Genomic DNA, 26411 nt, shown 5'->3' on the forward strand with positions numbered 1-26411 from the left:
ACTGCATTCGGTTCTTGGTATTTTCTGTATAATGCATTTCTTGTCTGTTGGCACCAAAATGTATATTAATGACTATTGGTGAATGCTATGAATTAATGGATTTTCGCTCTAATTGCTAGAATGCTCCCTGGAGTAGTGTTTTTTGTACAAATGTATTTTTCTGTATTCTTGTTACTGTCTTCTGCTCAATAAAAAAATAAAAAAAATAAAAAGAAAGAAACAAGATTTCCATCCATCCATAAATACATATATATATATTATATGCCTATTTTTCTGGGAACAGCAATGACTTTGGACATGCCTGGGTGCATGCATATGAGAACTGTTTGAAGATGATGACAAGATGATGTGAATTGGCGTGCAGCGGATTCCTCCAGAGCAGAGACTGATAGCAGGATGCAGGCACCCTCCTGGCAAGCCCAGGGTCTGTTGTTTGTACAGTGGAAGGCTCATGCGTGTTCCCTGTAGTAAGGACCATGGGCATCAGGGCCCCAGGTGCCTCCACAACTGCCTGCTTCTAAATGAACAACTAAGCCTTGAAGGAAAAACACCCAAAGGGACTTCTGACTGCGGATAACCGCTTCAATCACATTTGTATAGAAAATACAAAATTATTTGCTGAGAACTAACACTACTTACTGCCTATGATTTTGTTCTTATTTAGAAGAAGTACCTTTCATTTTTTGAGAGCAAAAGTATGCAAACAACCAAAACGCTTATTAAATGTCGTTGAAAGAAAATGATGTTTGTTTGTCAGAACTCAACTTCAACTAAATCTCGAACATTTGCAACACACACTTTTTCAGTAACTACGACCAACACCCTTCCACGTTAAAATGAAATACAATCAGACAGTAAGGACCACAAAAATAATTAGATTCCGGTCATAAGCAACAAGGCACCCTTTCTTCTTGAGCCTCTTGCATGAAAACCACAATGCCACTGCAGACATTGAAGAACTGGACTACGCAGGATATATATCTAGTTTTGTCTTAAACTTCTTAGTACATAAATAATCAATATGACATTATTGTGTACTTTGAAGTATTGTTTTATGGGCTGTAATCAAGAGCAAATGTGAACTGAATTGCCTACTCCATGAACCACACAGAACAGGGCAACTGGGCTCGAATCCACAGAGAACCCTGGAAGAAACAAAACAACGGCCCCTGATTGCCCTCTCAATCGTCATCAGAACCGGGAAGAACAAAAGGAAGGGATATCAAACTTATTGGGGCCCCTTGGGACATGAGACCACAGGAGCTTTCACTTTCCATGATGGGGACCTGGAAAAAAGCAATGGACCCTCTGGTCTACCCTGCTGGACTTGAATGCAATGAGATTCATTCACGGTCCTTTCAATTCTCAAGTTTTCAAGTTTAATTTAAGTTTATTTGGATCTTTGGTCCTCAAACATTACATATAATAAAATACATCTAAAATGACATAATCTTAAATACACTAAACACATATTAAAATACGATACAATTAATACACCCTCCATTAATTAATTATATCTGGGTGGGTTAAAAACTCATTTAAACCCATTAAGAAGAAGTGCCTTCACTCTTTGCATTAACTTCCCAATAGCAACAGCAATATCTAAGTGGCTCATTTCAGTCACCAAAATTACAGCCTGAGCCCTAAACTTAATCTTATATATACTAAAAATCGGTCTTAAAAACATGAGTCGAATATCAAGAAACTTCTGGCAATCTATTAAAATATGTAGCAAATCACATGAAGAGCCCAAAGTGCAAATACATCTTCCCATCTTAGCAATCATTGAGCTTTTTACCACATTATTTACATAACACAGGTTTACCACAATTCTTGTCCTTAGAACCTCTCTTCTGAACCAACAATCGGGTAACCTGTCAACATAGGGAAAGCATTGTTCATTTTTCCATGCCACAGTCTGCCAGAGTCTGCTGCTCAGACACTGACACTAAAATACTTCTGGAGAAATATTTAGGCATCAGAAAAAGCAAGTTACGTCAATCCGCCATCTGATGGCAAATGCTCCAATAGATTAAATGGCTTCTGTCCACGCCATGATGCAAGCTACAAGATGTGTTGTGTGGGGCTAAACACAGTCCCAGAAGAGTCTGTAATACCCACCCATGCTTGTGGTTTGGCTGACAGGTGTTGGGAGAAGTAAGCAACAGATTAAGCTTTCCTGTCGAATCTTCTCGGGGGCAATTCACTGTATGGACAGGTTTTAGGAAGATATTTTCCTGCCAGAAAACCCTTACAGGATTATGCGTGTGAGTTCACATGGGGCTTCTGAACACATAAAGGATGTCTCATTTTGATGCCTGAATTGTACTGATCATAATTAAACACCAACACAGGCAAATATTCCAAAATAAAACCAGAAAACAAATTCCTATTTAATATCTATCATGTTTATATTGATCAATTTGCCAAGCTTCATAACTATTTTCAAAAATATAGTGCTCAGTAACACCATCGCTTAAACCTACTGCTTTACAGGGTGTAACTTCTGCAAGCAGGCAGGAAGTAGAAGCATCTGATGCACTTCCGGTTTTAGATCAACATGCCAACAGCAGCCTCTGTGTGCACTCTACTTACCCAGGCGCTCAAACAGCCTTTATATTCTTTATTCGGCGCTGATGCTTTCAAGCAGTAGCCGTTATTTACAAAAGTCTACACAAAGCCCATGAAATAAAGCTTTTCAGACAGCCTTCTCTTGAATGAAGCCAAACCAGATTTAAGTAAGAAACTTTTTCTTGGTACTATCGACTTGTCAACTCAAAAAGTGCTGCACAGATAATACCGTGAGCTGGTTGTGAGTAGCCGTGGTGAAATTTTCATTATTTGAAACATTTATAAAGAATAACAGCCCAAGCGCATACTTCACTGTGTCAGTGGCAAATGCTAAGCTGTGCACCCTAAATATTGAAGACAAAACATCGAAAGGAGGTAAAGGTATTCTCTTCCTAACCTCAAATGTGAAAACCAGCATTTTTTGTTGCTGTCTTAGCTCCTGTGAGAACCATTGATTTTTATCTCGCACCAGAACTTTCTTACTGGTTCTTAGCGGAATTAATTCATCCAAGGCCATACCAATCTAATTTTTAAATCCTAAATAGGATGTAGTAACATCTTTATTTTGCAATACTGTGTGGGACTGAATTACGTCGGACCTGTTCCCAACTGGCTGTATCCAATTTGGACCACCGCAGAGTAGTCTTGGAGTATATCATTTTAGGTGTAGGCTCCCCTACTTTTGGAATGGTAAATGGGAGACAGTAATGATCCATCCAGATGACTGGCAGATGGGGATTTACTACCATCTTGGATTTTTTCGCAATGATTGGGACCAAACTATGACTCTGATTATGCATTGGAGAGGAAACCAGCTGAGATAAAAGGGTTAACTAAAGGTCCCGTTGAAAAAAAGGCAGCCTGGGTACATGCTGTCTTCAAAATGAATATTTAAATTGCCCAATAACAAGGAGTTAGCAGTCTGGAGACTGTGGACTGCCAGTATATCTGGCATGGTCTTCACAAGCTCTGTGGCTGCCCCAGGTGGGCGATAGAGAAGCAACCCTGAAACTGTATAAGTATGGGAGAGCTTGATGGTGTATAACAGGACAGGCTTTCACTGCCTGGAAATAAGCCTGGAGTGAACTTACAGAGTAGATTCTTTTAAACAATGAAAACAACCCCTCCCCCGAAACTTACCAGCCCGGTCACATCTGGCAATTGTATAGCCTGGTGGAAGGGCAGCTGATAGATCTGGCGTGCAGTCTTTATTGAGCTGTTTCAGTTAAAAAGAGCGCTTCTGGCTGGATTCCCTCTAAACAGGTAAATAAGGCTACTTTATGCTTAGGGAGAGATCTGCAGTTGAATAAATAAATGTGCCACTGCTGAATTGGCTGGCTCTGCATCCACTGATTATTTTTATTTTAAGATGTATATGTTTTATATGATGCCTTTATCCTCTTTGTAAACATCCCTAAAGGTAAGATCAAACTAACATTTTACACACGCACAGTGGTGTCCTACTTCTATATACTGAAGACATTTTCAGTGAGCCGGATTGACTGGATTAGGACCGGAGGTATCTCGAACATCTAATGCCATCATTCAGTCCTCTGGAGAAGCTAATATCATGATCCCCTGAAGCATTTCCATCTTGGAATAAGTGGTTGTTGGAAATTGGGTTCCTGTTTGAGGGGGATAAAACCATACTCAAGTAGCAGCCACAATTCAGGGTGAAACACAAGCAAACCTCAAATTAACCTGTGCTTAACCTCATCGCTGCTATGGAGATTTTTCTCCTGTGCTGCCACTCCTTGAATATGTATGTGCTCATGACGGAACGGTTCCGTCATGAGCATCGAAGGGGTTAACGCCCTATGGTAACTTGGCACAAAAGCAGTCAGGCTTAACTTGGAGGCAATGTGTAAAGTATTTAGGCAGCACTTCAGACAGTGATAAAGTGAAAACACAACACAAGAAAAAATCCCACACCTATTAAGAAAAATAGACCAAACTAAAAAGATCCAATCAGTAGAACTGGAGGTATGCAATTTCAAAGTATTAAGTAAAAATAGCACCTGGAAGCACAAAGCACCACCTGTAGTTTGCTGGTCACGCCAGACTGGGACAAAGTCACAAGTTCAGGCCGATCGCGATGGGAAAATGGCTGTTTACAGGCACCCTGTTAGGCCAGCTGAACAAAGTACCTTAAACCCGTGTTGCAGAGAGCTGCGAGATCCCAAAACGAAGATGCGTTGCAATGAGAGGCAGTTCTGAGGAGCTTGGGGGCATTGATGTGGAGTTTTGTGCATTGTCGAAGATGCTGCCAATGAGGGGATTTCGATGAGAAGTCTTGCATCACAAATGTGTCGTGCACCAGTGGTTCAGAAGAAGCTGTGGGGCTGCAATGCTGAGTTCTGTGTCATCGCTGAGGATACTCTCAATGAGGGGATTGCAATGTGAAGGTCTGCCTCAAGGATGTGTCACGCAGTGGCATCTCCAAGGAGACTGGGGGCTACAATGTGAGGATTGGATCCAAAGTGCAGATGCGAGGAGTTGTATCGCACTGCATTGGTTCTGACCACAGGACCACTGCTGGCCTGCAGAGCACTTTTAAGCCCACTTCCAAGGGTCCAAGACTGGGGTGGCACCACTTGAGGGGGTGGGGGGGGTAGGGGGTGTTAGGACTCACAACAGAGAGAGTCCATGTGCTGGGTTCAAGGTGGTTGGAGCCTTTACTGTCCCTGAGGATCTGATCAGGAGGACGGCCAACTAGCCCTTTGAGCCACACTGGTGGTCCTAGGTTCAAGATGCAGTTCCGTCCAGTCCTTCTCAATCAAGCAGCAGGGCAACAGAGTAGCAGCCCTTTTTGCAGAGTTGCACAGCAGTCCTTTTGAGTCTTCCATAGGTCCAGACTTGGGCCTGATGGTACCTCATTTATACCTGTTGCCTACTTTGAAGTAGGAGAAGGATCTGAAGGTTTCCACCCCCATAGGCTGCCTCCCTACTGTGACCTCAGCCTGTCCAGGGTCACAAAGATTAGTGTCAAACCCTTTGTGAGTGTGCCCAGGCAGAGCTTTTGTGATGCGCAAGTGTGGTAGGTGAGATCGCCTCCCACCTCAACAAGTCGGAGATGGCCCATCCTGGCAACACTTATTCTCCTTTCTCTCACTTCTGGGAGCCATACACAAAGACCAAGTGCAGCTACACCTAGGCATTTCACCCTGGATGGAGGCACCAATGGTTAGGACAAGAAAGCGTGGCATTACCAGAATTATGACTTAAAATCCGACTATACCATTAAAAAGGGGATTGATTACATTACAAATCTTTAGACACCAAACTCGACACTACCACTTGAAGGTTAGCACTTATTAAATGTAATTAGGCAGGCCAATGTTATTCTATGGGAGAGTTAGGCCTTGCAGTAGTGAAAAATGTATGTAAGTGTTTTTCACTACCAGGACATGTAAAGCTTAAAAGTACATGTCCAACTTTTTAACTACACTGTACCCTGCCCTCTGGGATATTTAGGGCCTACACAAGGTGTGATTTATATGTATTAAAAAGGAAGGTTTAGGCCTATAAAAAGGCTTATTTTGCCATGTCAAAATGGCAGTTTAAATGCAGTACCACTGTACTAGGGTCTTATAAGTAAATTAATTGTGCCAAGTGAGTGTAAGCAAATGTTACCATTTTTAAATAAGAGGGCACAAGCACTTTAGCACTGGTTAGCAGTGGTAAAGTGTGAAGAGTCCTAAAGCCAGCAAAAACAAAAACAGCAAAAATAGGAGGATGGAAGGCCAAAAGTTGGGGGACAACCACGCCAAGGATGTCCGGTCCAACAGTGGTTCTTACTCACTTACTGACCCTTTTAGGTCGAGAACCAACCTAAGCCCTCCTGGTGCCTTCAGTCCATTACTGTGGAAAAAGTGAAGGATTTACCATACATGAAGCGGCTCATTCAGGACCATCTTGTCTGTTTCTGCCCGAGTCATGGTGTCTCTCTGATTCCCATGTACTTGAGAATCCTGGTGAACTTGATTAAATAAACTTGTAGGATTACCTTAGGCATCCATTCAGCCGCTCCTGATCCTGTCAGAATGACTTGCAGAGCCCTTTGCTTCAACCCATGGTAGGATCATCTGACTCTTGCTCTAGTTAGGCACACCGCTCTTTGGTTTTGTAGAAAAGGATGATGCTGCAGATCCAAGCCTGATAATCTTGGACCATGCATTCTGACCTGCAGAAACTTAAACAATATGTCTGAATGTGTGTTTTCCTGAATAAGACCAAGGTATTTCCTGCCCTCAAAGGACTTCTTCATGTTTTCGTGCATTCGGGGCCTAATAGTTTTCCACCACAGAATGGCATGATACAGCTAAGCTTTTCTTGCACTCAAAGTTTTGTAGTCATTTATTCCAAGGTTTTGGCACCAGTGTACAGCCCATCATCAAAACACGTTTAAAATCAATTTTGTTTGCCATTATACAGCCATCAAGAGATCTAACGAAACTGCTTGCACAGCTTTCACAGAGCCTTTACTATCTTCATACATCTTCTGTGTCACTCTGTAGAAGCAAAGCGAAGGGCTTGGATCTTTTTTTAGAACTTGGATGCTGAAATTGTCATCTTTTCATTTATACCACATAAATTAGTGTTCTATAAATTCACAAGAGCATGGAATGATCAGAGATACAGATATGTATATTCATTGAAAACACTTTGTTAAAGGAGTGTTTGTTCTAAAAACATTGAAATTTCGGATCCATTTGAAAGGACTTCATGGTTATATTGCAATTTTTTTAAAGACATTTATATATTGCATTTACGGTGAATAATGTAATCATAATGTCCCCTCAAACTATGCATGACTGCACAAAGGCCACTTTGCCCATTAGGCCGTATGGGAGGCCCTCTATGGAGTGGAAGTGTTGCTGAGCTAATGATGATGGTGAAGATGTATACAGCACGAGCTATAACCCACTCTGGGTATCCTGGTACTGAGCAGGTTTACTAAAAAAACAATTTTTTGGCCTTTACTGAATTCCGACCAGAGATTTCTAAACTTTCAGAGATAAGTATGAGAAAGCTCTTAGTCAACTGAATTTGACTGCAGTCCCTGTGCTTCAGCCAGATCCTTCATTTAGGCCTTGCATCCCAAACTTCAACTTCAGTTCTAGGGACACCTGGACTTGGCCTTCAACTGTCCCCAGAAAACTCTGGGTGCAGGACCTGGCTTTTGCCCATGGCTTGTGGTCTCTGGCTGAAGACCCTGCTCTATGGCTTGGTCCCTTTTCCCGAGCGACCACTAGGCTACGCACAGAACTCAGAAAGTTCTGGCTGCGGCTTCATGTTCTGCATGCATCACCCCTGCCTCCACAGAGGCATCAGTAGCGAAAGTTAACAGTGTCCCATTATTTACCCTTTGCATCAAAGAGTCTTCACGCAGTCAATGACCAATGATCATGTTGGGATGGAATGTAGGGAGATATGAAGGTTCTTTGTTCCATGCATGGAATCTGGGGGTTCTATTGGCAGTTGCTGCTGGAATGTTGAGCTGACAGGATAGCACATGATCTGCTCTCTTCACAGACGCTTGAGCTTCCTTTCAGTGGCGACAAAGCCCTGCCCAACACCTACTAAACATCAAAGAAATGCTGACAACTTTGGGTGGTTTTAGATTCTTCACGCCTCTAGATATAACCCCTGCTTATTATCAGGTTGAGTTGAGCTTGCATTCTAGATACCTCATATCGTTCAGTACTCCTATAGGAGCATTTAGCTATGTATGTCTGCCATTTGGTCTGGCGTCAGCATCAGCCGTGTTCCAAAGGTTAATGAACAATTTATTTAAGAACACCAATGAAGTCAAGTTTTTGAAGATAACATCTTAATATTTGGTGAGACATAGGCGGAACATGACGACAGAGTGTGGTGTGTGTTAGAGATCATTAAGGCTAGTGGGTTAACTTATACTGTAAGTTTTGCCAGGAAGGTGTGATTATTTCGGTCATCATGTGTCAGCCAAGGGGGTTGAACCAAAAGTGAAGATTCTAGAAGCCATCTACAATGTGCCAAGGACAAAAACCAGCTTCACTCATTCCTTGGCTTGGTAGAATATAATGCCAAATCTGTTAACAGTTTCTCAGATAAAACTGCATGCTTGCGGAGGCTCTTAAAATTGTGAGGTATGTGTGAGACGAAGAATGTGAAATTAATTTTTAGTTGGTTGAGAAGGAAATTGTGAGAGCTCGTTCTCTTACAACATTTGACATCAAAGATTTGTGTATAATCTCCACCAATGCATGTAATGGTACAGTGCTTATGCAAAAAAATAGGCAATGGGCAGGACAAAACAATTGCTTTCGCATCTATAACTCTAAGGGAGCTGAAGTCACATATTATACAATAAAAAAAAGAAGCTTTGGCTTTTGTGTTAGGGAGTGCAATTTTTTAAAAACTTTTTTTGTTTTATTGGGGAAAGGAATTTGTTTTGAGGAAGGATCACAAACTACTAGTGCGTGTTGTCACCAAGAAAGGGGGCAGAAGAGCTATCCTGCACATTGCCAAATGACGATATAGAGTTCAAGAATTGCAAGTTGGAATATGTGGCAGGTGCTAACAATTAAGTGGCTGATTGCCTGTCTAGATTGCCACTGGAGGGGAGTGAAGAATCACCTGAAATAATGGATGATCTTGAGATGGTGTGTGGTGTTAGTTTAGTTAATGACATTATGAAGGGGGCTCTGCCTGAGCAGGAGTGGTTGAAAGCAGTGTTGAATGGCACGGTTTTTGTCTTAAATTAGGATTTTGTCTTAAGTTAAACTTAAGACAAACTTAAGTTAAACGTAAGTTTAATTTAAAACAAATCCTAATTTAAGACAAAATCCTAATTTAAGACAAAATCCTAATTCAGGACAAAATCCTAACTTAAGACAAAATCCTTATTTAAGACAAAATCCTAATTTAGGACAAAATCCTAACTTAAGACAGAATCGTAACTTTAGACAAAATACTAATTTAGTACAAAATCCTAATTTAAGACAAAATCCTAACTTAAGACTACTAAATGCCTTTGTGTGAATACCGAAAGTAGTAAGTTTAGGACTTTGTCTTAAGTTAGTACTGTGAATCGGGCCCTATAACGCCACAGTGGTGACCACATATATACAAAACAATATATGTACATATATATAACACAAATATAGAACACCATATCTTAACATTTTGAGCAAACATGCAGTCTTGTTAATAACCTCAGTCCGTGTACTTGGATATATTATTGTGTGCGAGAGCAGTGTTTATTTTTCTGTGTTGCCACCTTTTGCAGTAAAGAGAGGTTCCGGTAGAGGCGTGGGCTATACATAAGTTAATTATTTGATTAGAAAGATCACAATCCATTGATGATGGTGTTTACTCGAGTACAGTTTAATAGTATTTCAAACAAGATTTCCAAATGGGTGGTACAACTGCAGTAATATTCTCCTTCCTGTTTCACACCACATTATGTAGAATGGCCTTATGGTGTGCATGAGTGTGGCTGTATGTGTGAAGCCTGAATGTGAATGTAGGTTGCTTATAAAATGGTGGAAGTGGTTCCTTCAATCAGAATCATTTATATAGCGTGAGGCTCACTAGAACTTGGAATGTGAGGGTCTCAGATGCTCACTGTTGAACTATGTGATGCTGGAGTGTTAGTTGGTCTTTTAAGGAAGAAAAGGAAGAACCCTGTCTGATTGGAGATCTGTGTACCAGTTGCATTTACAAAAAGGGTTACTCTACACTGCCAGTGTGAATGTCATCATCACAGGATACCGCTGAGGTAGTTCATGTTGGGTCGTGTGAGGTGTGCAGTAAGGTGGGCAGACGTGATTTTGGTGTTGGTCTTTCATTGCCGACAGTTAGCATTGGTATGAGAAGAAAGAGAAAAACCCTACCATGGGTGGGGGTTAGTAGAAGATTTGCAATCCCTCATCCCTTTGGTGTACATCGAGCACAGGCCAAAGAAGAGATTGAATGTAACCAATGGCGCAGGACCAGACTGGGAAGTCGGTAGACTAGATTGACATAGCAGTTCCAAAACAGTACTCAGTATCTGTGTACAGCGCAGTTAGATGATGCTGGGGCAAAAGATGTCAGTCTGTGGGCAGTGGTGTTTCAGAGATCGGTTAGACACTGATGAGGTCTCAGATGTCAGTCTGTAGATAGTGGTGTGTGAGGGGCAGATTAGGCACTAATGAGGCCACAGATGTCAGTATGTAGACTGCGGTGTGTAAATGATTGCTTAGACATTGATGGAGCTGCGGATCTCAGTCTGTAGACTGCGGTGTGTAAGAGAATGCTTAGACATTGATGGAGCTGCGGATGTCAGTATGTAGACTGCGGTGTGTAAGAGAATGCTTAGACATTGATGGAGCTGCGGATGTCAGTATGTAGACTGCGGTGTGTAAGAGAATGCTTAGACATTGATGGAGCTGCGGATGTCAGTCTGTAGACTGCTGTGTCCGAAAGTAGCTAGAAACTAATAGGCCGAATGATAGATAGATCTGCAGACAGTGGTGTCCCAGAGACTGGTCAGTCATTGATGGGGCCATAGATGTCAGTGTGTCGACAGCGGAGTGTCTGATATTGGCAATGAAGCAAATCTTGCTTTGACTACTTGGTTGTGAATTTTTGGGCAACCCTGCAAAACGTCATTGTTTAGGACTGAAGTTCATTGTTTGCTCAATGTGGCTGGGTAACACAGGAGGCTTCCTAAAAGAGTTCCGCAGATACCGTTAAGTCAAGCGGTCTGTAAGTGACACAGTTGCAGTGATACATACGTTAAGCAGGGTCCGCGCGCCGCTGTGGTGGTGATACGTCACCTTGCACATGGCCTGGTAATCAAACAGCGACACCCTGTTGAAAGAGAGCAGACAGAAACATCAATGCACCATCATATCCAACGCGCTGCTGCCATCCAATGATACCCCCACCTCCTATCGCTCCCAGCAGATGTGTACAATGAAGGTAAGAAGTGATAGGCGGTAACATGCAATTGGTCAAAAAAACAGAAGCCAGGCTGCTACACAGGCTCCCCCAAAGGACATCAGTCTCCTTGCTTTTGCAGGAGCTGCACTGGCTTAAGGTTGAGATAAGGATTCAATTCAAGGCTTAGTGCACAGAGCCAGATCCGAAACCGCCCCGCAGCACCTTTATGATATTGTGAGATCTCACCAAGCTGCTCCTGTCCTACGATCCAGGGATCTCAACCTTTGTCCAGTTAAACTGACCCATATGGGCGGACTTTTTTTGCTTACCTGGGCCCTAAACTTTGGAATGCTTTACCGCCCTCACTGGGAAGAGCTACTTCATTCACTGCATTTCGGAATCATCTGAAGACCTGGTTGTTTCAGTGAGTTGACTCACCGCACCCCACTTGGCATAGGTGCCGGGAAACCCTGTGTGGGTACCTGTTGCACTATACAAGCTTAAATTATCATAAATAATAATAATAACTTCTTCATCTTCAGGTCTTCAATATTTTTGCAGCCCTACGCTGTGCTTATGAATTTGGTCGATATCCACAAAGCCCACCGACGGCGTTTGGAGTTTCAGTTGTGGGTTTCCACCAAAGTCATCAGGAATACTCAATCTGGCCAAAGTGTGAGAGTACAATGCAGGGTGGGGGGCCACAACACAGTAGAGAGTCTTGAGAACTCTCCATAAGGAAGAGTCTTGAAGCCACTGTGCAACAAATCGAATTTATGAACTCAGCGACATATTCTAATGTTGACATGAAACTATTGAAGGACCCTCTATTGCTCCCTTTCCTATCTGACATCAACAATTTACGAGAGCCAGAAGTAATCCTTCCTGGTTGGATTGAGGGAAGTTTCTAAGGACATCATCTTGCTCGCATGAAATATTTCACCAGACAGTACACATAAAGCTTCCATACAATAACATAACGTGTATTTGTAAAGCGCACATTCACCAAAGGATATCTTGGCGAGAATAACAGATGTTTATTGTTACTCAACATTACTAATTTTCTTGACCTGAGAGGATGAAAGGCGAGTGGACCCACCAGGATTTGAACCTGTGACCATGAGGTCAGACACAGGCCCCTTCAGTGGATGCATTAGTACACTAAACCACCAGACACAGATTTATAGTCAAGTAGCTAAATTATTGACTTGGAACTAGGAAACCAGAGGTACAATACTGGCTTCTTTCTGGTCAAAATGTGTGATCCTAAGCCAATCTTTTTATTTCTCTGTGCCTTAGATCACTTATGTGACAACAGTGATGTTGCATAGAATCAGCCAGCTCAACTTTCAGCACTTCATAGATAACTTGATTTCTACATACTTTGGCAGAGTGTCGGAGCACCAAGATACTGCAGTAACTCGCAGGCAAAGAAAGGGTCGGGGGAGGGCGTGGGTGACGCATAGAGCACGGGAGCACGCTCCAAGCAGCAGGCCACCTCGGCTGCAGCATCTCTTTGTCGCGCGCCCAGGAGAGAGGGGCTAAAAATACACACTCCTTACTGTTTGAACATCCCCATGTTGAGAAGCTGGGTCATCACAGAGCCGTCCTCTTCACCCAAGAATTTAGCGGTCTGCGAAAACAAAGAGACAAAGGGGCACAGTCAAGCGAGTGACACCCAGGGGGGGGCGGCAGGAAGAGCGGGGAGACAAAGAAACAAAGGAAGGACAAACAGAAAGCGAGCAAGAGGCTCAAGAGACACAGAATGGCATCGAGAGAGAGAGAGAGGCCGAGAGAGAGAGAGAGGCAGAGAGAGAGAGGGCGACAGAGAGCGAGAGACAGACAGACAGAGAGAGAGAGAGAGAGAGAGAAGGGTGGAGGGGAACAGAGGAGCGGATTTTAAACAGAGAACGTAAAGAAGAGAGCAGGGTGCAGATGACATACACATATTTTCCAGCAAATTAATAAGGTCTAAACAAATCTTACATACATGAAAACTGCAGCAACTTATGGTGTCTAAATATTAGCCAACAAAAGACCATAGTTAATGGCGTTTTCGAAATGTCCTCAGTGTAAAGTCAGCAATTTTCAGTTAAAGATGAATTGAGTAATTATGGAGCACAATTCCAAACACGTATAACTATCTGGCAACAATATTCAGTTTGCTCAAGGCATGAAACACCTCTAAGAACATGGCATGCAAGCTTACTATGTTTTAAAGTGCGCTAAAGAAAGACAAGCAAAAATGTAACCAGATACATAAAGACAAGGCATGAAGGCATGAATCTCCCTTAAGGCTCTGACTCCTGTTATTGTCTGAGTTATTGAACTAATGCTCCTTTGAAGCAGATAAGTCTGGCATCCCGCGTATACCCAAGATGACATCTACTAGGGCCAGATTTTCAAATAAGACATGCAATGCAGCGCAGCAGCCAAAATTGCTGCGCTGCATTGCTTGACAGCATGTGCGTAGCAAGGGGGGTGGGGCAGGTGGTACAAGTTTTGGGGGCGGCAGCTTCCCCCTTACCTGCGGCCATCGCGGGAATCGCAAGCACCACCCAACGCCCCCCATCTTACCTGCAGTCGTCGCAGGAATCGCCAGCAGCTCCCCATGCGGGCAGCAAACGCAGGAACCACCATGGGCGGCACATGGGCTAGCCTTGCCACTGCGTGACCGGGAGGGAGCAGGAGAGAACCATATCTACTCCCTAGCGCCGGCGCTGATTTCAACGACCGTGCAGCATGCAAACAACTTAGCTCCATAGTGCTGTGGTGCATGCCTGAGTCTAGCATAGGTTTTGTACAGCAAGGTCATCCTTCCGGTACAAAATACTATCTATGCCTAGACAAGTGCAAATATTTTCCCCACTTTCTATCTGTGCTGCACAGTGCAGCACGCATGTAAATTAGGAATAGAAAGGAGAAATTAAAAAATTTCTCCTCTTAATGCTTCCTTTCAGGTGACGTTAACTATTGGTGCTAAACCCTGTCTACAAATATTTGTGGATAGGGTTTTGCGTCAAAAGGCTGGAGTGATTGCCTTGGGAACGCCCATGTACCACCCATGTACTGCCCCCTTGGGGCTAAGTAACGCAAAGCAATGTTTTGCGCTGCTTTGCATTACTTTTAGGGTACTTTACAAGGCAAAACAAGTTTTGGCTCGAAAGTAAAATGGTAAAAAAACATATTGTGCTGGTTAGCGATGCTAACCCAGAGCAAAATGTTTGAAATTGTACCTCTTAGTGGCTAGGTTTCAAGGTTCAGTAATCAAGCTGGCTGTGGGAGATAATGTGCATTAACTTGTGAATCTCTTATATTTTTAGTGTGTACTGGAGGTACTTTCACACGTCAATAAGAGTATTGTCCCTTTAACTTAGGGGTCATTACGATGGCGGGCGGACTCGAGTCTGCCCACCACTGTAGCAGTGCCTGGGACTGCCCACCTGCAACGCGGTGGTCCTGCACCTCAGATTACGATGCAACCGCCACTGTGACAGTCGCATTGTGCATGGTTAACATTGTCGTGGGTGCTGGAGCACTCACTGCATTGCTAAACATCGTGCTTTTCACTGCACTACGTGGCATGCACCACGCAGTGCCTGCCACTTAGTGCAGTGAAATATAAGGGGAACCATGGGTACCCCTACAGTGCACCATCCCCCCAACACATGGGGGGCCCGCAACTCGGCCCCCAAATGCATTCTCTGTCAGCCTTTCAACAATGGCGGTTTACCCACCACATAAAGGCTGGCTGCGGCATCGTAATCTGGCGTACAGTGCCTGCTAGGCACTGCCACCATTTTACGCTATCTGGACGGTCCGCCAGGCAATTGGAACAACTGCCTGTGGGTGGTGGATCCGTGGCGGGGGGTCTTTGCGCCTGCCACAGTCACGGTGCGATTCCCCCTGCCATCCTAATTTGGCGGGCGGAAAATCTTCGTCTGATGGCGGAGGTCCCGCCACTGCACGGATGGCAGTGGCGGACCCTCCGCCATTGTAATAACCCTCTTAATTTTCCTGGGAATTGCATTATTATTTAAACGTACTGGGGAGAGGACGTTGTATAACGGCCAGACCTGATGACTCTGGAACTAGGGAACCAGCTGTGGCGGGTGTGGTATGAGTAAATGCCCCACCTCTTGTTCAAGGGTGGAGGAGTTCCTGCATCTTGCCCAAGAACGGGGAAGGAGTCTAACCACTGGCCCACATCCTGCCTTGCCCATAGGCAGAGGGGAATGGGGTGGGGCTTAAAACAAACGCAGTGGATTTTATCTTCAAATCTGTACAGAAAGCACGGTCGTACCTTGTACAAATTGTTATAGAACTCGTTTTTGCCAGTTGTAGGTCAGTGAAAGAAAGAATGTGAGCTTGTCATATAAATCCAACTGATGCAAACACATGCACTACTCCCCCATCTCCTTTCTTCCTAAACAGCGTAAAATCCAACAATACCAATGCATGAACTCTACAAGAAGACGCTGAAATAAATGATACCATTTTATTCCACAAAAATACCTTTTGGATTTCTTTTGTAATCTCCCACTGCCTCTGATTCTCGAACAACACTACCTCGGTTTTAGCGTTTAGACATAAGCAGCTTCTCTTCTCACATTCGTTCAAGCTTCTCATTCCATTGAATGACTTGAGTTTCAAACGCTTTCAAATATTTAGTTTTGGCTGTGAAATCAGAAATAAATCTCAAATTGAACTCAGACAAGCATAGAAATGAGGCTACTCGGTCCTTGGTGGTCTGTTAAAAAAAATATGTCCTTTTGTCATGAGTGCCCTTCATCTTCCTAAAAATGAGCATGACATCTCAGAAATCAGCTGCCCTGGCGATGTCTTGAAGGATGTGAACAGTTATTTAACCAAACACTGATGCCTCCAAGGCAAGCCGACCGACATCCCACAGAAATAATACAACCCACAAGAGGAGGCAAAAGATGTGCTGTGTCAGGACTCAGGATCAAGGTCGACATGATGGAAAGTAGATACTAGATCCATTACGGAAACCTACTTGGCTACACCCACTGGCAGGGCCGGCTTTAGTGCTAGTGGCGCCCTGTGCAACATTGTTTATTGGTGCCCTCCCAGCAACCATCATCGCCACAGATTCCCTCACTACCACCCTTTAACAGTGCCCATCAGGTCTCGATAAACACTCACTCGCTGAGATGCATTTGATTATGCTTATAGCGCTGCTCATACCAGTGTAGGGTGTCTGAGCACTTTAAATCACATACATTACACAGAGACAATCAATTACATGTGTGTAAATCAGTGTATCGGAATGTTACAAAAGACATAGGAAAACAAGGTGTAGGAGTCACGTCATCCATACTGGTAGACCGTGTAATTTGAGTTCTTGGTGTGGAGAAGCATAAACTCAAAATTTAAAACATACCACCATAGTTGGGGGTTATATTTAATAATAAGAATTGAATTTTTTTTCTTTTTTTTTTAATCGAAATGAACCTATTTTGCAAGGTTAGAACAATGAAAGGCTGGGGGGGGTGGGAAGCATAGCGCTCTAGTAATATGTACCCTGCATTTTGGTAGCAGCACTTTATTGACAACTATTAGCTCACTGTTGTATATTAGAATTTTAACTTGTACACTACAGGAAACAAAAGGATCTCTCTGACAAAAGCACTGACCTGTTTAGATTATATTAATTTTGTGATTTGCATGGTACACGTACTTTGCATCAGGCATATTAACCCACTGCGCTGCTTTTGGTTGAGTCAAAACTTCCACTAACAAAACTCCTCTCTCAGTCCAGGGAGAACATTAATCACCAGAGTAATCTAGACATTTTTATTGTATGAAAATTGCTGGACGTACAGAACGCGGCAGCAGGTGCTTTTAAAACTATAACATACTTGCAAGCACGGCGCCCCCAGAAGTCAGCATCCGGTGCAATGACACCGGCCGCAACGCCCTACAGCCGGCCCTGCCCACTGGCAAGATATTGTCATCAATGTGTGTCTACCCATGTGTTCTTATTCAGAGTGCTTAAGTTTATGCAATCAACGGGTCATTCACTTTTCAGAATTATATAGCAAGTGGGCTATTGACCCACTTTTCCGTGTTGGTGATCACAAGGACCAAACAGTGTATTTTGATGAGTCTGAGGGCATTGCCACAGCACAATTTGTATAACTTGATCTGGTAGAAACAAACGGCTAACGCACTACACAAAATGAAGAGGGAGAAAGGGTTTGGACTGAAAGGTTTTCCAGGAGTTCTGGGCCCGATTCACAGAACTAACTTAAGACAAAATCCTAAACTTACTACCATTTTGATATTCACAGAAGACACTTACTCATTTTGGTATTCACAGAAGGCACTTACTCATTTTGGTATTCACAGAAGGCATTTACTCAATTCGGTATTCATAGAAGTTAGGAGTCCTAACTTTAAGGACTCCTAAATGCCTTCTGTGAATACCGAAAGCCTTAAAGTTAGGATTTTTCTCAGTTTAGGAGTCCTAAAGTTAGGAGTCCTAACTTTACTACTCCTAGACTGAGAAAAATCCTAACTTTAAGACTTTCAGTATTCACAGAAGGCATTTAGGAGGCAAAGTAAGCATTTTCACTACCCCTTACCTTCGGGTTTTCCTGGCATTAACAGGCAGTGAAAACGGACATCTAATTCCACTCATCTGAATCAAGTGGGTGGACATACAGGTCTGCCTCCGACACCCTTACTTACTCGGAGGAGTTCATTAACCTCAGAGATGGAGCAGACTTCGTGTGATTAAACCTTTGGTCTGCCCACATCTAAATCGAGTGGGTGGACCATTATCTTGGCACATGCAATGGAGTATGTTTGCCTTCCTCCAAAATATAAATCAGGCCCCAATTCCTCCTAAAAATCTTGGGATGGTAATAACTGGCTTAGCACATGAATGCCATCTTGGAATTGTGAAAAATGAACAAAGATTCTGATTAGATTATTAGTGGTCTTGTTTACATTTACAAGTGGAACGTTGTATCAGAGTATGCCCTAGGTGCTGCATGAGCGATAGAGTATGTAAAATCTTGGTGCCACCTTTGTGCAGTAGGAAACTCCAGTGTTCAGCAGGGAACTGCGACAAGTTGTATTTGTTCCTATGTCTTGTTTCATTTGAATCACAGTTCTACTTTGGCATTCGGTGTACATCTTCTGTTGTTATGTGAAGATGTGTGAAGTATTAACTATTTAGTTATACGCTTCTTTGTATAGGACGTTACTGACCTTGTTAGACCATAAACCCGATATTGCACTAGTCTGCCGTCTCCCTCACACAGGGCCCTGGACCGCAGGATTAAAAGTGTTCCAAAGCTACTACACCTCACGTTCCCACTGGCCCTGAAACATGTCCCTTATGCGTCCACACCTCCTGAAACAGCACTGAAGGCCGCTGCTTGTACACCTCACTCGCCACCTCTTGATACAGCCAAACTCGTCCACCTAAAAACAACCTTCAGCATGTCTTGAGGAAGAAATCTCCTCTCCAAAAGGTGTGGTCCATGAATCACTTCAAATCCCTGGGCAAGGCCAACCGTATTCTGTACCAGAGAGTTCTGCTACAGAAACCGCCAAATGGTGATGGAAAGCCCTGCACCGGTGTTGAGTTGTGCTGCTCTTCACCAAGATACCATCCTCAACGTTAAATGTGAAGTTCTGACAAAGAACTCTCAAGACATTCTACAGGTAAACAAGTGTTGTATTCTGCACCCCAGCCACTAGCCAGACGTTTCACTCTTTGGCGGTTTGGAATCTTCACAGTTAAACGTCTAAGAAGGTTCTCAACTGATAGAACTATGACGTCAGTGACCTCGTTTCCAAAGAATGCATACCCTCATATTCAATGCACTACAAGAGGGAACTTCAAGTGGACTCCACAGGCATCTTTCTGACGTGCACATTGGCTGCAGCCAGCCATGAAGCCAATACACTAGGTTTTGTGTTTATAGTTCAAAATATTTGAGTGTTGGGCCCGAGAGAATGTGTTTTGAGGTTCTTCTGGGTACAATTGTGACCTTATAAGGTGGTTATTGGCAAAGGAAAGTGTTGGCAAAGGTGAGAGACGTGTGTGAGAGACAATCAACCCAGCAGATGTCTTACCATGAAGCTTTTTATAATTGTAAACAACCATTGGTTTTCAAAGCTAGATGCATTCATTATTTACACCATGCAGGGAAATGGGCAGTCCCCATGGGCACGTTTGTTCGTATCTGCTATAAACACTGTAGTGTCCTAGCAATCACACAAGGACACGAGGTTCATTATCAACTCTGCTCTTTATTCTCCACGTCTTCTCTCCCCCAGGTCCCTACTCTAACTGCCCCTTCCTCTGTCCATCTCCTCCTCTTCCTGTTCCCCCCTAGGCTCCACCCACAACCACTAGCCTGCTAACTTCATAACATCTCCCCCTTTTGTAGCAAGACAAACAAACATACTGACTTCTCAGTCCATCTCTACGATAAGTCTCTTGGGTGGACGTATGTCACGATGAGGTCGTGGCGACCTGGCTCTCGGACTATTGGTACTCAGTGTCTCATTGATCGAAGCAGTGCTCTCACGATCAGCTGAATGTGTTTCTTCCGAACTAGGAGTGTCCATTTCACTCGTCATGGTTCTGGAGGTATCTTGTGACAATTTCTTAAAGTGCGAGATGTTTCTCGTGACTCGCCGCTGCTCGGACTCCGCTGTCAGCATAGTTCCTTTCCTCTTCGTGATCAGCAATGGTTCGTCCTTGAACAGACAGTCGGTCTTTCTCTGCTGCTCTTGCTTGACGAGAACATGGTCCCCTTCATGCAATGATAGTGACCTCGCTCTTCTCCGGTGATCTGCATATGACTTCATCTTATCTTTATTGCGCTTGTCAGTTGCTATCATTTCTTGATGATCTCTTGCGGATGATGATGCTCTCAAGGCGCCATCCCACGTTGGACTGCGATTCCTCATGGGGCGTCCCAGCATGAGTGTCGCTGGGCACTGGCCAGTCGTTGCGTGAGGAGTTGTGCGGTAAGCTCGGAGGACTTCATTGAGTGCCACTTGCAGATCTCTTCCTTCCGCGGTAGCATGTTGAAAGGTCTTCTTGAGCGTGGCCATGAATCTTTCGATTGTCCCGTTTGCCTGTGGCCAGAGGGGCGTAATCCTACGATGATGAAAATCTAGGTGTTTCGCAAATGCTGCAAAGTCTTGCCCATTGAAAGGGGGCCCATTGTCTGTTTTCACTGTCTTGGGAACTCCCCATGTTGCAAAGACTTCATCAAGTACTTTAAGAGTACTAGAGGCATTTGTAGACGGTACGAAGCATGCAATGGGATATCGAGAATGCTCATCAATGATGGCCAGCACATATTTGCCCGATGACAGGGGTCCATAGAAATCAATGGCGATCTCTTGCCTCACTCCAAGGGGCAGGGTGGTCATGTTTAATGGTGCTGGAGGATCACTTTTGCCGGTGAGCTGACAGAGGTGACAATCCTTCAGGGTGGCTTCCACCAATTGATCGAGATACGGAAACCATACTCGTTCCCTTAGCGCTCGTTTGGTTGACACAATCCCCCGATGCCCTTCATGTGCAAGAGCAACCACTCCTTGTCTCAGTTGAGTGGGGATCACAATCCTCTGGTCTCGCAATAGTATGCCGTCAGTGGTGGCTGACAGTTCGCCACATACAGCCCGGAAGGCTTGCATTTCACGTTTAACAAAGGGATCAGTATCTTCATCCTGAGGGTCGTGTCTCCATCGATTGTTTCGAACCCTGTGAAGGACTTTCTGCAGGATGACGTCCTGTGCCGTACTCTCTCGAATGGTATCCATGGGGATAGCTGGAGGTAGGGCTTGGTCAGTCACAAAATGTGTGTACTCTTCCGCGATGGATGGATTAGAGACTGACGACGGAAGTGGGTGCGGAACATGTAGTCCGCTGGATTTTCAGATTTCCCCGGTTTGTGGATTATGGTGAATGTATATTCCTGTAACCGTAGGCCCCACCTTTCAATCCTCGGGGGCATCTTGGATCATGGGTTTCCATAAATGGTGACGAGAGCTTGATGGTCTGTGATTAGGGTGAAATGTTTGCCATATATGAAAACATGAAAATGTTCACATGCCCACACTATGGCTAGGCTCTCTTTCTCGGGCTGCGCGTAGGCCCGTTCTGGGTCAGTCAGACTACGACTCGCATATGCAATGATACGGCGTTGATCTGAGTCATTCTCATATTGTGCCAGGATGGCTCCAAGCCCGACGGGGCTGACATCCACAGTTATCTCAGTCTTTCGCTTTGGGTTAAAGTATGACAGGTGATCCTCAGATTCCACCGCTCTCTTGATTTCCTTGAATGACTGCTCGCATTGGGGAGTCCATTCGAATGGTTGACCTTGTTTGGTTAAGATGCGGAGGGGATGGCTGATTGTTGCGTAGTCCCTGATATAACGAGCGCAGTAGCTGGCCATTCCGAGGAACGACCTGAGCTCACTGACATCTTGGGGACTCTTGGTGTTGTTTAAAGTCACAATTTTATCAGGGTCAGGCTTCATGCCAGCTCCAGAGAAGATATGGCCAAAGAACTTCAGTGTGGCCTGGTGAAATTTGCACTTCTCTTTGTTCAGAGTTAGGTTCGCCTCCAACAGGGCATGGCAGATGCGATTGAGTGCGATATCGTGCTCTCGTAGATCAGAACCATAGATAAGGATGTCATCGCTATAGTTGAGCGTGTTGGGAATGTTTTGAATGACTTGCCGAATTGCTTCCTGAAATATTTCGGCCGCTGAGGAAACTCCAAAGCTCAGTCTTTTGTATCTGAACAACCCCAGATGGGTTGCAAAGGTGGTGATATATCTTGACCCTACATCCAGTTCCAACTGATGGTATCCTTTATTTAAATCAAACTTGGAAAACACTGTGGCCCCATTGAGAGCTGCGATCATATCGCTCAGATGTGGTCCCGGGTGTCGTTCTCTTTCAATTGCAGTGTTGGGCAGGCGCATGTCTACACAGAGTCTGACTTTGTTGGCAGTGCCCTTTTTCGGTACAATAACTACTGGTGATACCCACGGTGTTGGGCCATCAGTGCGCTCGATGATATCTACAGCTAAAAGATCCTGGAGCTCCTCCTCAACAGCGGTCTGTAGATGGAATGGTACCCGTCAAGGGTGTTGAGCGACGGGTCTGACTTGTTCATTAATGTGCAATCGCACTTGACAGTCTTTCAATTTGCCTAATCCTTGAAATAATCTGGGAAACTGGCGGGTCAACTCTTGGTTGTCGCTGACCTTAAAAAGGATTTCCACTAGGTGAAGACGTTCAGCAGTCGGCAAGCTCAATAGACAGTCTGCTTCTGGGCCCTTGATAACGTGGATGACTGCTGATATGGTTGTGTTGTCATGTTTAAGGGTTGTCGAGAACTTCCCCAGGCAGGGAAGTGGCTTCTTAGCCATCCACGTGAAGACTCTCACGGGTGCAAATGTCAGAGGAGGCCGTGGACTCATTCTTTCGTATTCGGTGACCGGAATGTAGTTTAGGGATGCACCGGAGTCTAACACGAACTTTGTGTCATGATTGCCAACTTTGATATCCAGCCGAGGATATTTCTTAAGCTGGTCCGGATCTGCTGCTAGGTTCAGGTATTCGATGGTGTATGCTGAGTCTCGGGATGACGGTCTGGATTCCTTGGAGGGTGACCTCCGTTCCCACCTGGACCGGCGTGACTCTCTGCTAGAGTGTGACGACCCAGAGGACTGCTCCATCTGGTCTTGGACAGCTCGCGCATGGTGTCTTCGGGTGTCGGACCGAGACATTCTTGGGGCTCTTCTTCGTGTGTCAGGTTGGGGTGTCCTTGTGGCACCACTTCGTTTCTCCTTATTGTAGTCCCCACACATCACTTCGAAGTGATTAGTTCGACCGCACTTCCGACATCGCTGACCCATGGCAGGGCAACTGTCTACATGAGGGTAGTCATACCCACATCGGTAACATTTCCTCACTCTTTCCGATGTCCTCTCTTTCTTCCACGGCTCTCGTCGCTGATATTTTGATTGTTCTTGACGAGAGGATGTGCGTGGCCTCCATTGTCTGTCTCTCGAACTCCTCCGACTGTCACTTTTGGCGTGCACACGTCGCACTTGTTCATGACTTCCTTTGTGTCCTTTTTCAATATCAGCTGCATATTCCTCCGCCTGATCATAAACTCGTGTCATCTCCTCTATGTCATCGAGTTCGTGTACTTTCCTCAGTAGGCGCCTCCTAAGTTGATCAGAGTAGCATCCATCTATTATTTGTGATTTAATTGCAGCATCTGTTGAGAAATTATCAAATTCACAATGTTTGGCTAGTCTCCGCAGGCGCATCATGAAGGCACTCATGGGTTCCCTTGACGAGCAGAGTGGAATGTATGGCGTTCGTAATCTACATTCTTTTTGTGAAGAAATCTTTTATTCAGAGCGTCACGCACTTTGTCATAAGTATCCGTCTCAGTAGCATAAAGGTCTTTGATTATTTTAACTATTTCTCGCCCCGCTAGGTTGCGCAGGGCAATCAACTTCTTTTTGTCTACAATCACTTCCGATCCTTCGATGTAATCTTCAAACTCTTCCAGCCATTCTTGCCACCTGGGACCCATGCTTCCCCCAGTGGTCACTTTGAGAGGTTCGGGCGCTCGCAGGTGCGACCCACCTGTAGCCTTGGGGCTGGCGTCATTCGGTTGAGGCGGATTACCTTCATAGTCAGACACCATTTTGCAGCAGGTGTCACCCGCTTCTTATTTGCCTCTACATAATGTTTGCTTAGACGTTGAGTTCAGTGCTTGTTCACTGGCCAATGTTTGTTTAGTTGCAGGTACCAATGCTTGTTTATTTGCCAATGCTTGTTTAGCTTCTGGTGCCAATGCTTGTTTATTTGCCAATGCTTGTTTTAATTTCAGGTGCCAATGCTTGTTTATTTGCCAATGCTTGTTTAGCTTCTGGTGCCAATGCTTGTTTATTTGCCAATGCTTGTTTCCTTTCTCAGTGCCTGACTTTAAAATGGCCGCCTACAGTTTGCACAGGGAGGGTGTCTCAGAAGTTGCCTGACTCAAAGATGGCCGCCCAATTCTCACGAGACTTGGCCACATACAGCTCTTCTCACCATGCAAGCTTCACAGCTCTTCACAGGGACTCACCCCAGCCTTCATTTCAGTCCCACGCCTTCCTTCTGGGGTTATTTCTTCACTACCACCAGGTAAGCTCACGGAATTCACTCCGACGCGATCTCTGGACACAGATGCGAATTCCCACGCATCGGGGGTGAGGTTTTCAACAAAGCGGCACAGTTCTTCTTTTACGGGATGGCGCTTCTTCTCACAGCGCTCAGCCAGTCCCTAACATTTACTCCAGCAGTGCAGCAGGGTCGGGGTGGGCTCCCAAGCCCTTGCTCAGTTTCCTTTAGCCTCGCTTCAGCCCGTACTCACGTGGGCACATGCAGTCTTTCCTTGGCGCGAACAGCGCTCGATCACAAATTCCTCCCTGGTAACCGAGCAGCACTTCGTTCAGCTGCGCCAGGGGTCTTCATGCAATTCACTGATTGCAACGTGTAGACCTTCTTCTTTGGTCCTCGTGACGGCGATCTTTGGCGGGCTCGCGTGTCGCAACAGCAACTCGGTCAGTGCGACGCCCAGGGACCGGACACTGCTCAATTAGGGGTCTTGGGATGGCGAACTGCCAGATCCCACCCTCGTCGCCAGTTGTAGTGTCCTAGCAATCACACAAGGGCATGAGGTTCATTATCAACTCTGCTCTTTATTCTCCACGTCTTCTCTCCCCCAGGTCCCTACTCTAACTGCCCCTTCCTCTGTCCATCTCCTCCTCTTCCTGTTCCCCCCAGGCTCCACCCACAACCATTAGCCTGCTAACTTCATAACAAACACCAACTAAGCTACCTTTCACAGACCGTCACCACCTTCTTCCACACTTTCCAGGAAATATGCTAAACATTTTAAAAATTAACTCTAGACAGATGCCTCCAGTACGACAGGTCCAGCCTGCGCTCGCTTTACTCATTACATGCTTGTTCGAAAAACATATGGTGCAAAAAAAACAGCAGAGACACATCTGGTGGACAGAAAGAAACACATGTAATGACATCAACAGTGCTCGGCTTGCTGAAGCAACAGGTAAGGCTCTCCGTAGCTAGACCCAGAAACACAACAACGCCTTGTGCTTAAATCTGTGAACATCCGGCAAAAACTCCTTAATTAATACCCATGAAAACGGGTAAGTAATGCTTACCTCCATTTGGGTTCTGGAGAAATATTGCAGCAACCGACTGATTTAAAACTATTACTTAGAAGGGACTTAGGCTTTTATGGTAACATTTTAATTTTTAAAGTCAAATTATTAAAAGCCAAACTGTAGAAAGAATCATGTAAATCCAAATATTATCCACAACAATGCATCGGACCCTGTAATGAGTACTGGGTTAATTCTGCAAAAGCAAAAAAAAAAAACTAATACTGCCAACGTTCTGTTAATTACTAAAATATTAATAGTTGTAAATAGGTTTATGAAAAAAACAAAAAGATCAGAAAACAGTATTTGTGGAAATAAAAAGAACACTGGGCCATGGTAGTCTATTGTCTATGTCTACCATGACCTGTGTAAGAAGAAATATAATGGCAGTAGGTTGGACAGAGGAAAGACGAAAAAGGAGGGGTGCAGATAATGCCAAAATCGAATGAAGGGCAATAGAGGGAAGGGGGTCTCGAGGGAGGGGGAGAAAGATTTGATGAGGATACGATATAGGAAAATGTAGTGCAACCCCAGTGGAGCTGGACACAGGACTGATAAGCAAAAATAGAAATCCCCTCTCGAAACAAGCATTGGCAAAGTCAACAGGTCTCGCTTTTCCTAAACATGCAATGGCACAGCCAATAGGTTTTTCATTTTTTTACA

The 26411-nt window shown here is 44.5% G+C and overlaps 1 protein-coding gene across 1 annotated transcript in view; it reads right to left on the bottom strand.

Moving 5' to 3' along the window:
* LOC147733967 (voltage-dependent calcium channel subunit alpha-2/delta-4-like) overlaps positions 1 to 26411 on the bottom strand; it is a 961982-nt gene that overhangs the window by 113123 nt on the left and 822448 nt on the right. Inside the window, exons 30-31 of the mRNA XM_086952873.1 lie at positions 13047 to 13117; positions 11337 to 11412 (exon numbers count right to left, since the gene is read on the bottom strand). Coding sequence (XP_086808999.1) covers positions 11337 to 11412; positions 13047 to 13117 — 147 coding nt within the window. The remainder of the gene's footprint in view (positions 1 to 11336; positions 11413 to 13046; positions 13118 to 26411) is intronic.

The sequence above is a fragment of the Lissotriton vulgaris genome, chromosome 1_2, assembly GCF_964263255.1.
Source record: "Lissotriton vulgaris chromosome 1_2, aLisVul1.2, whole genome shotgun sequence".
NCBI lineage: Eukaryota > Metazoa > Chordata > Amphibia > Caudata > Salamandridae > Lissotriton > Lissotriton vulgaris.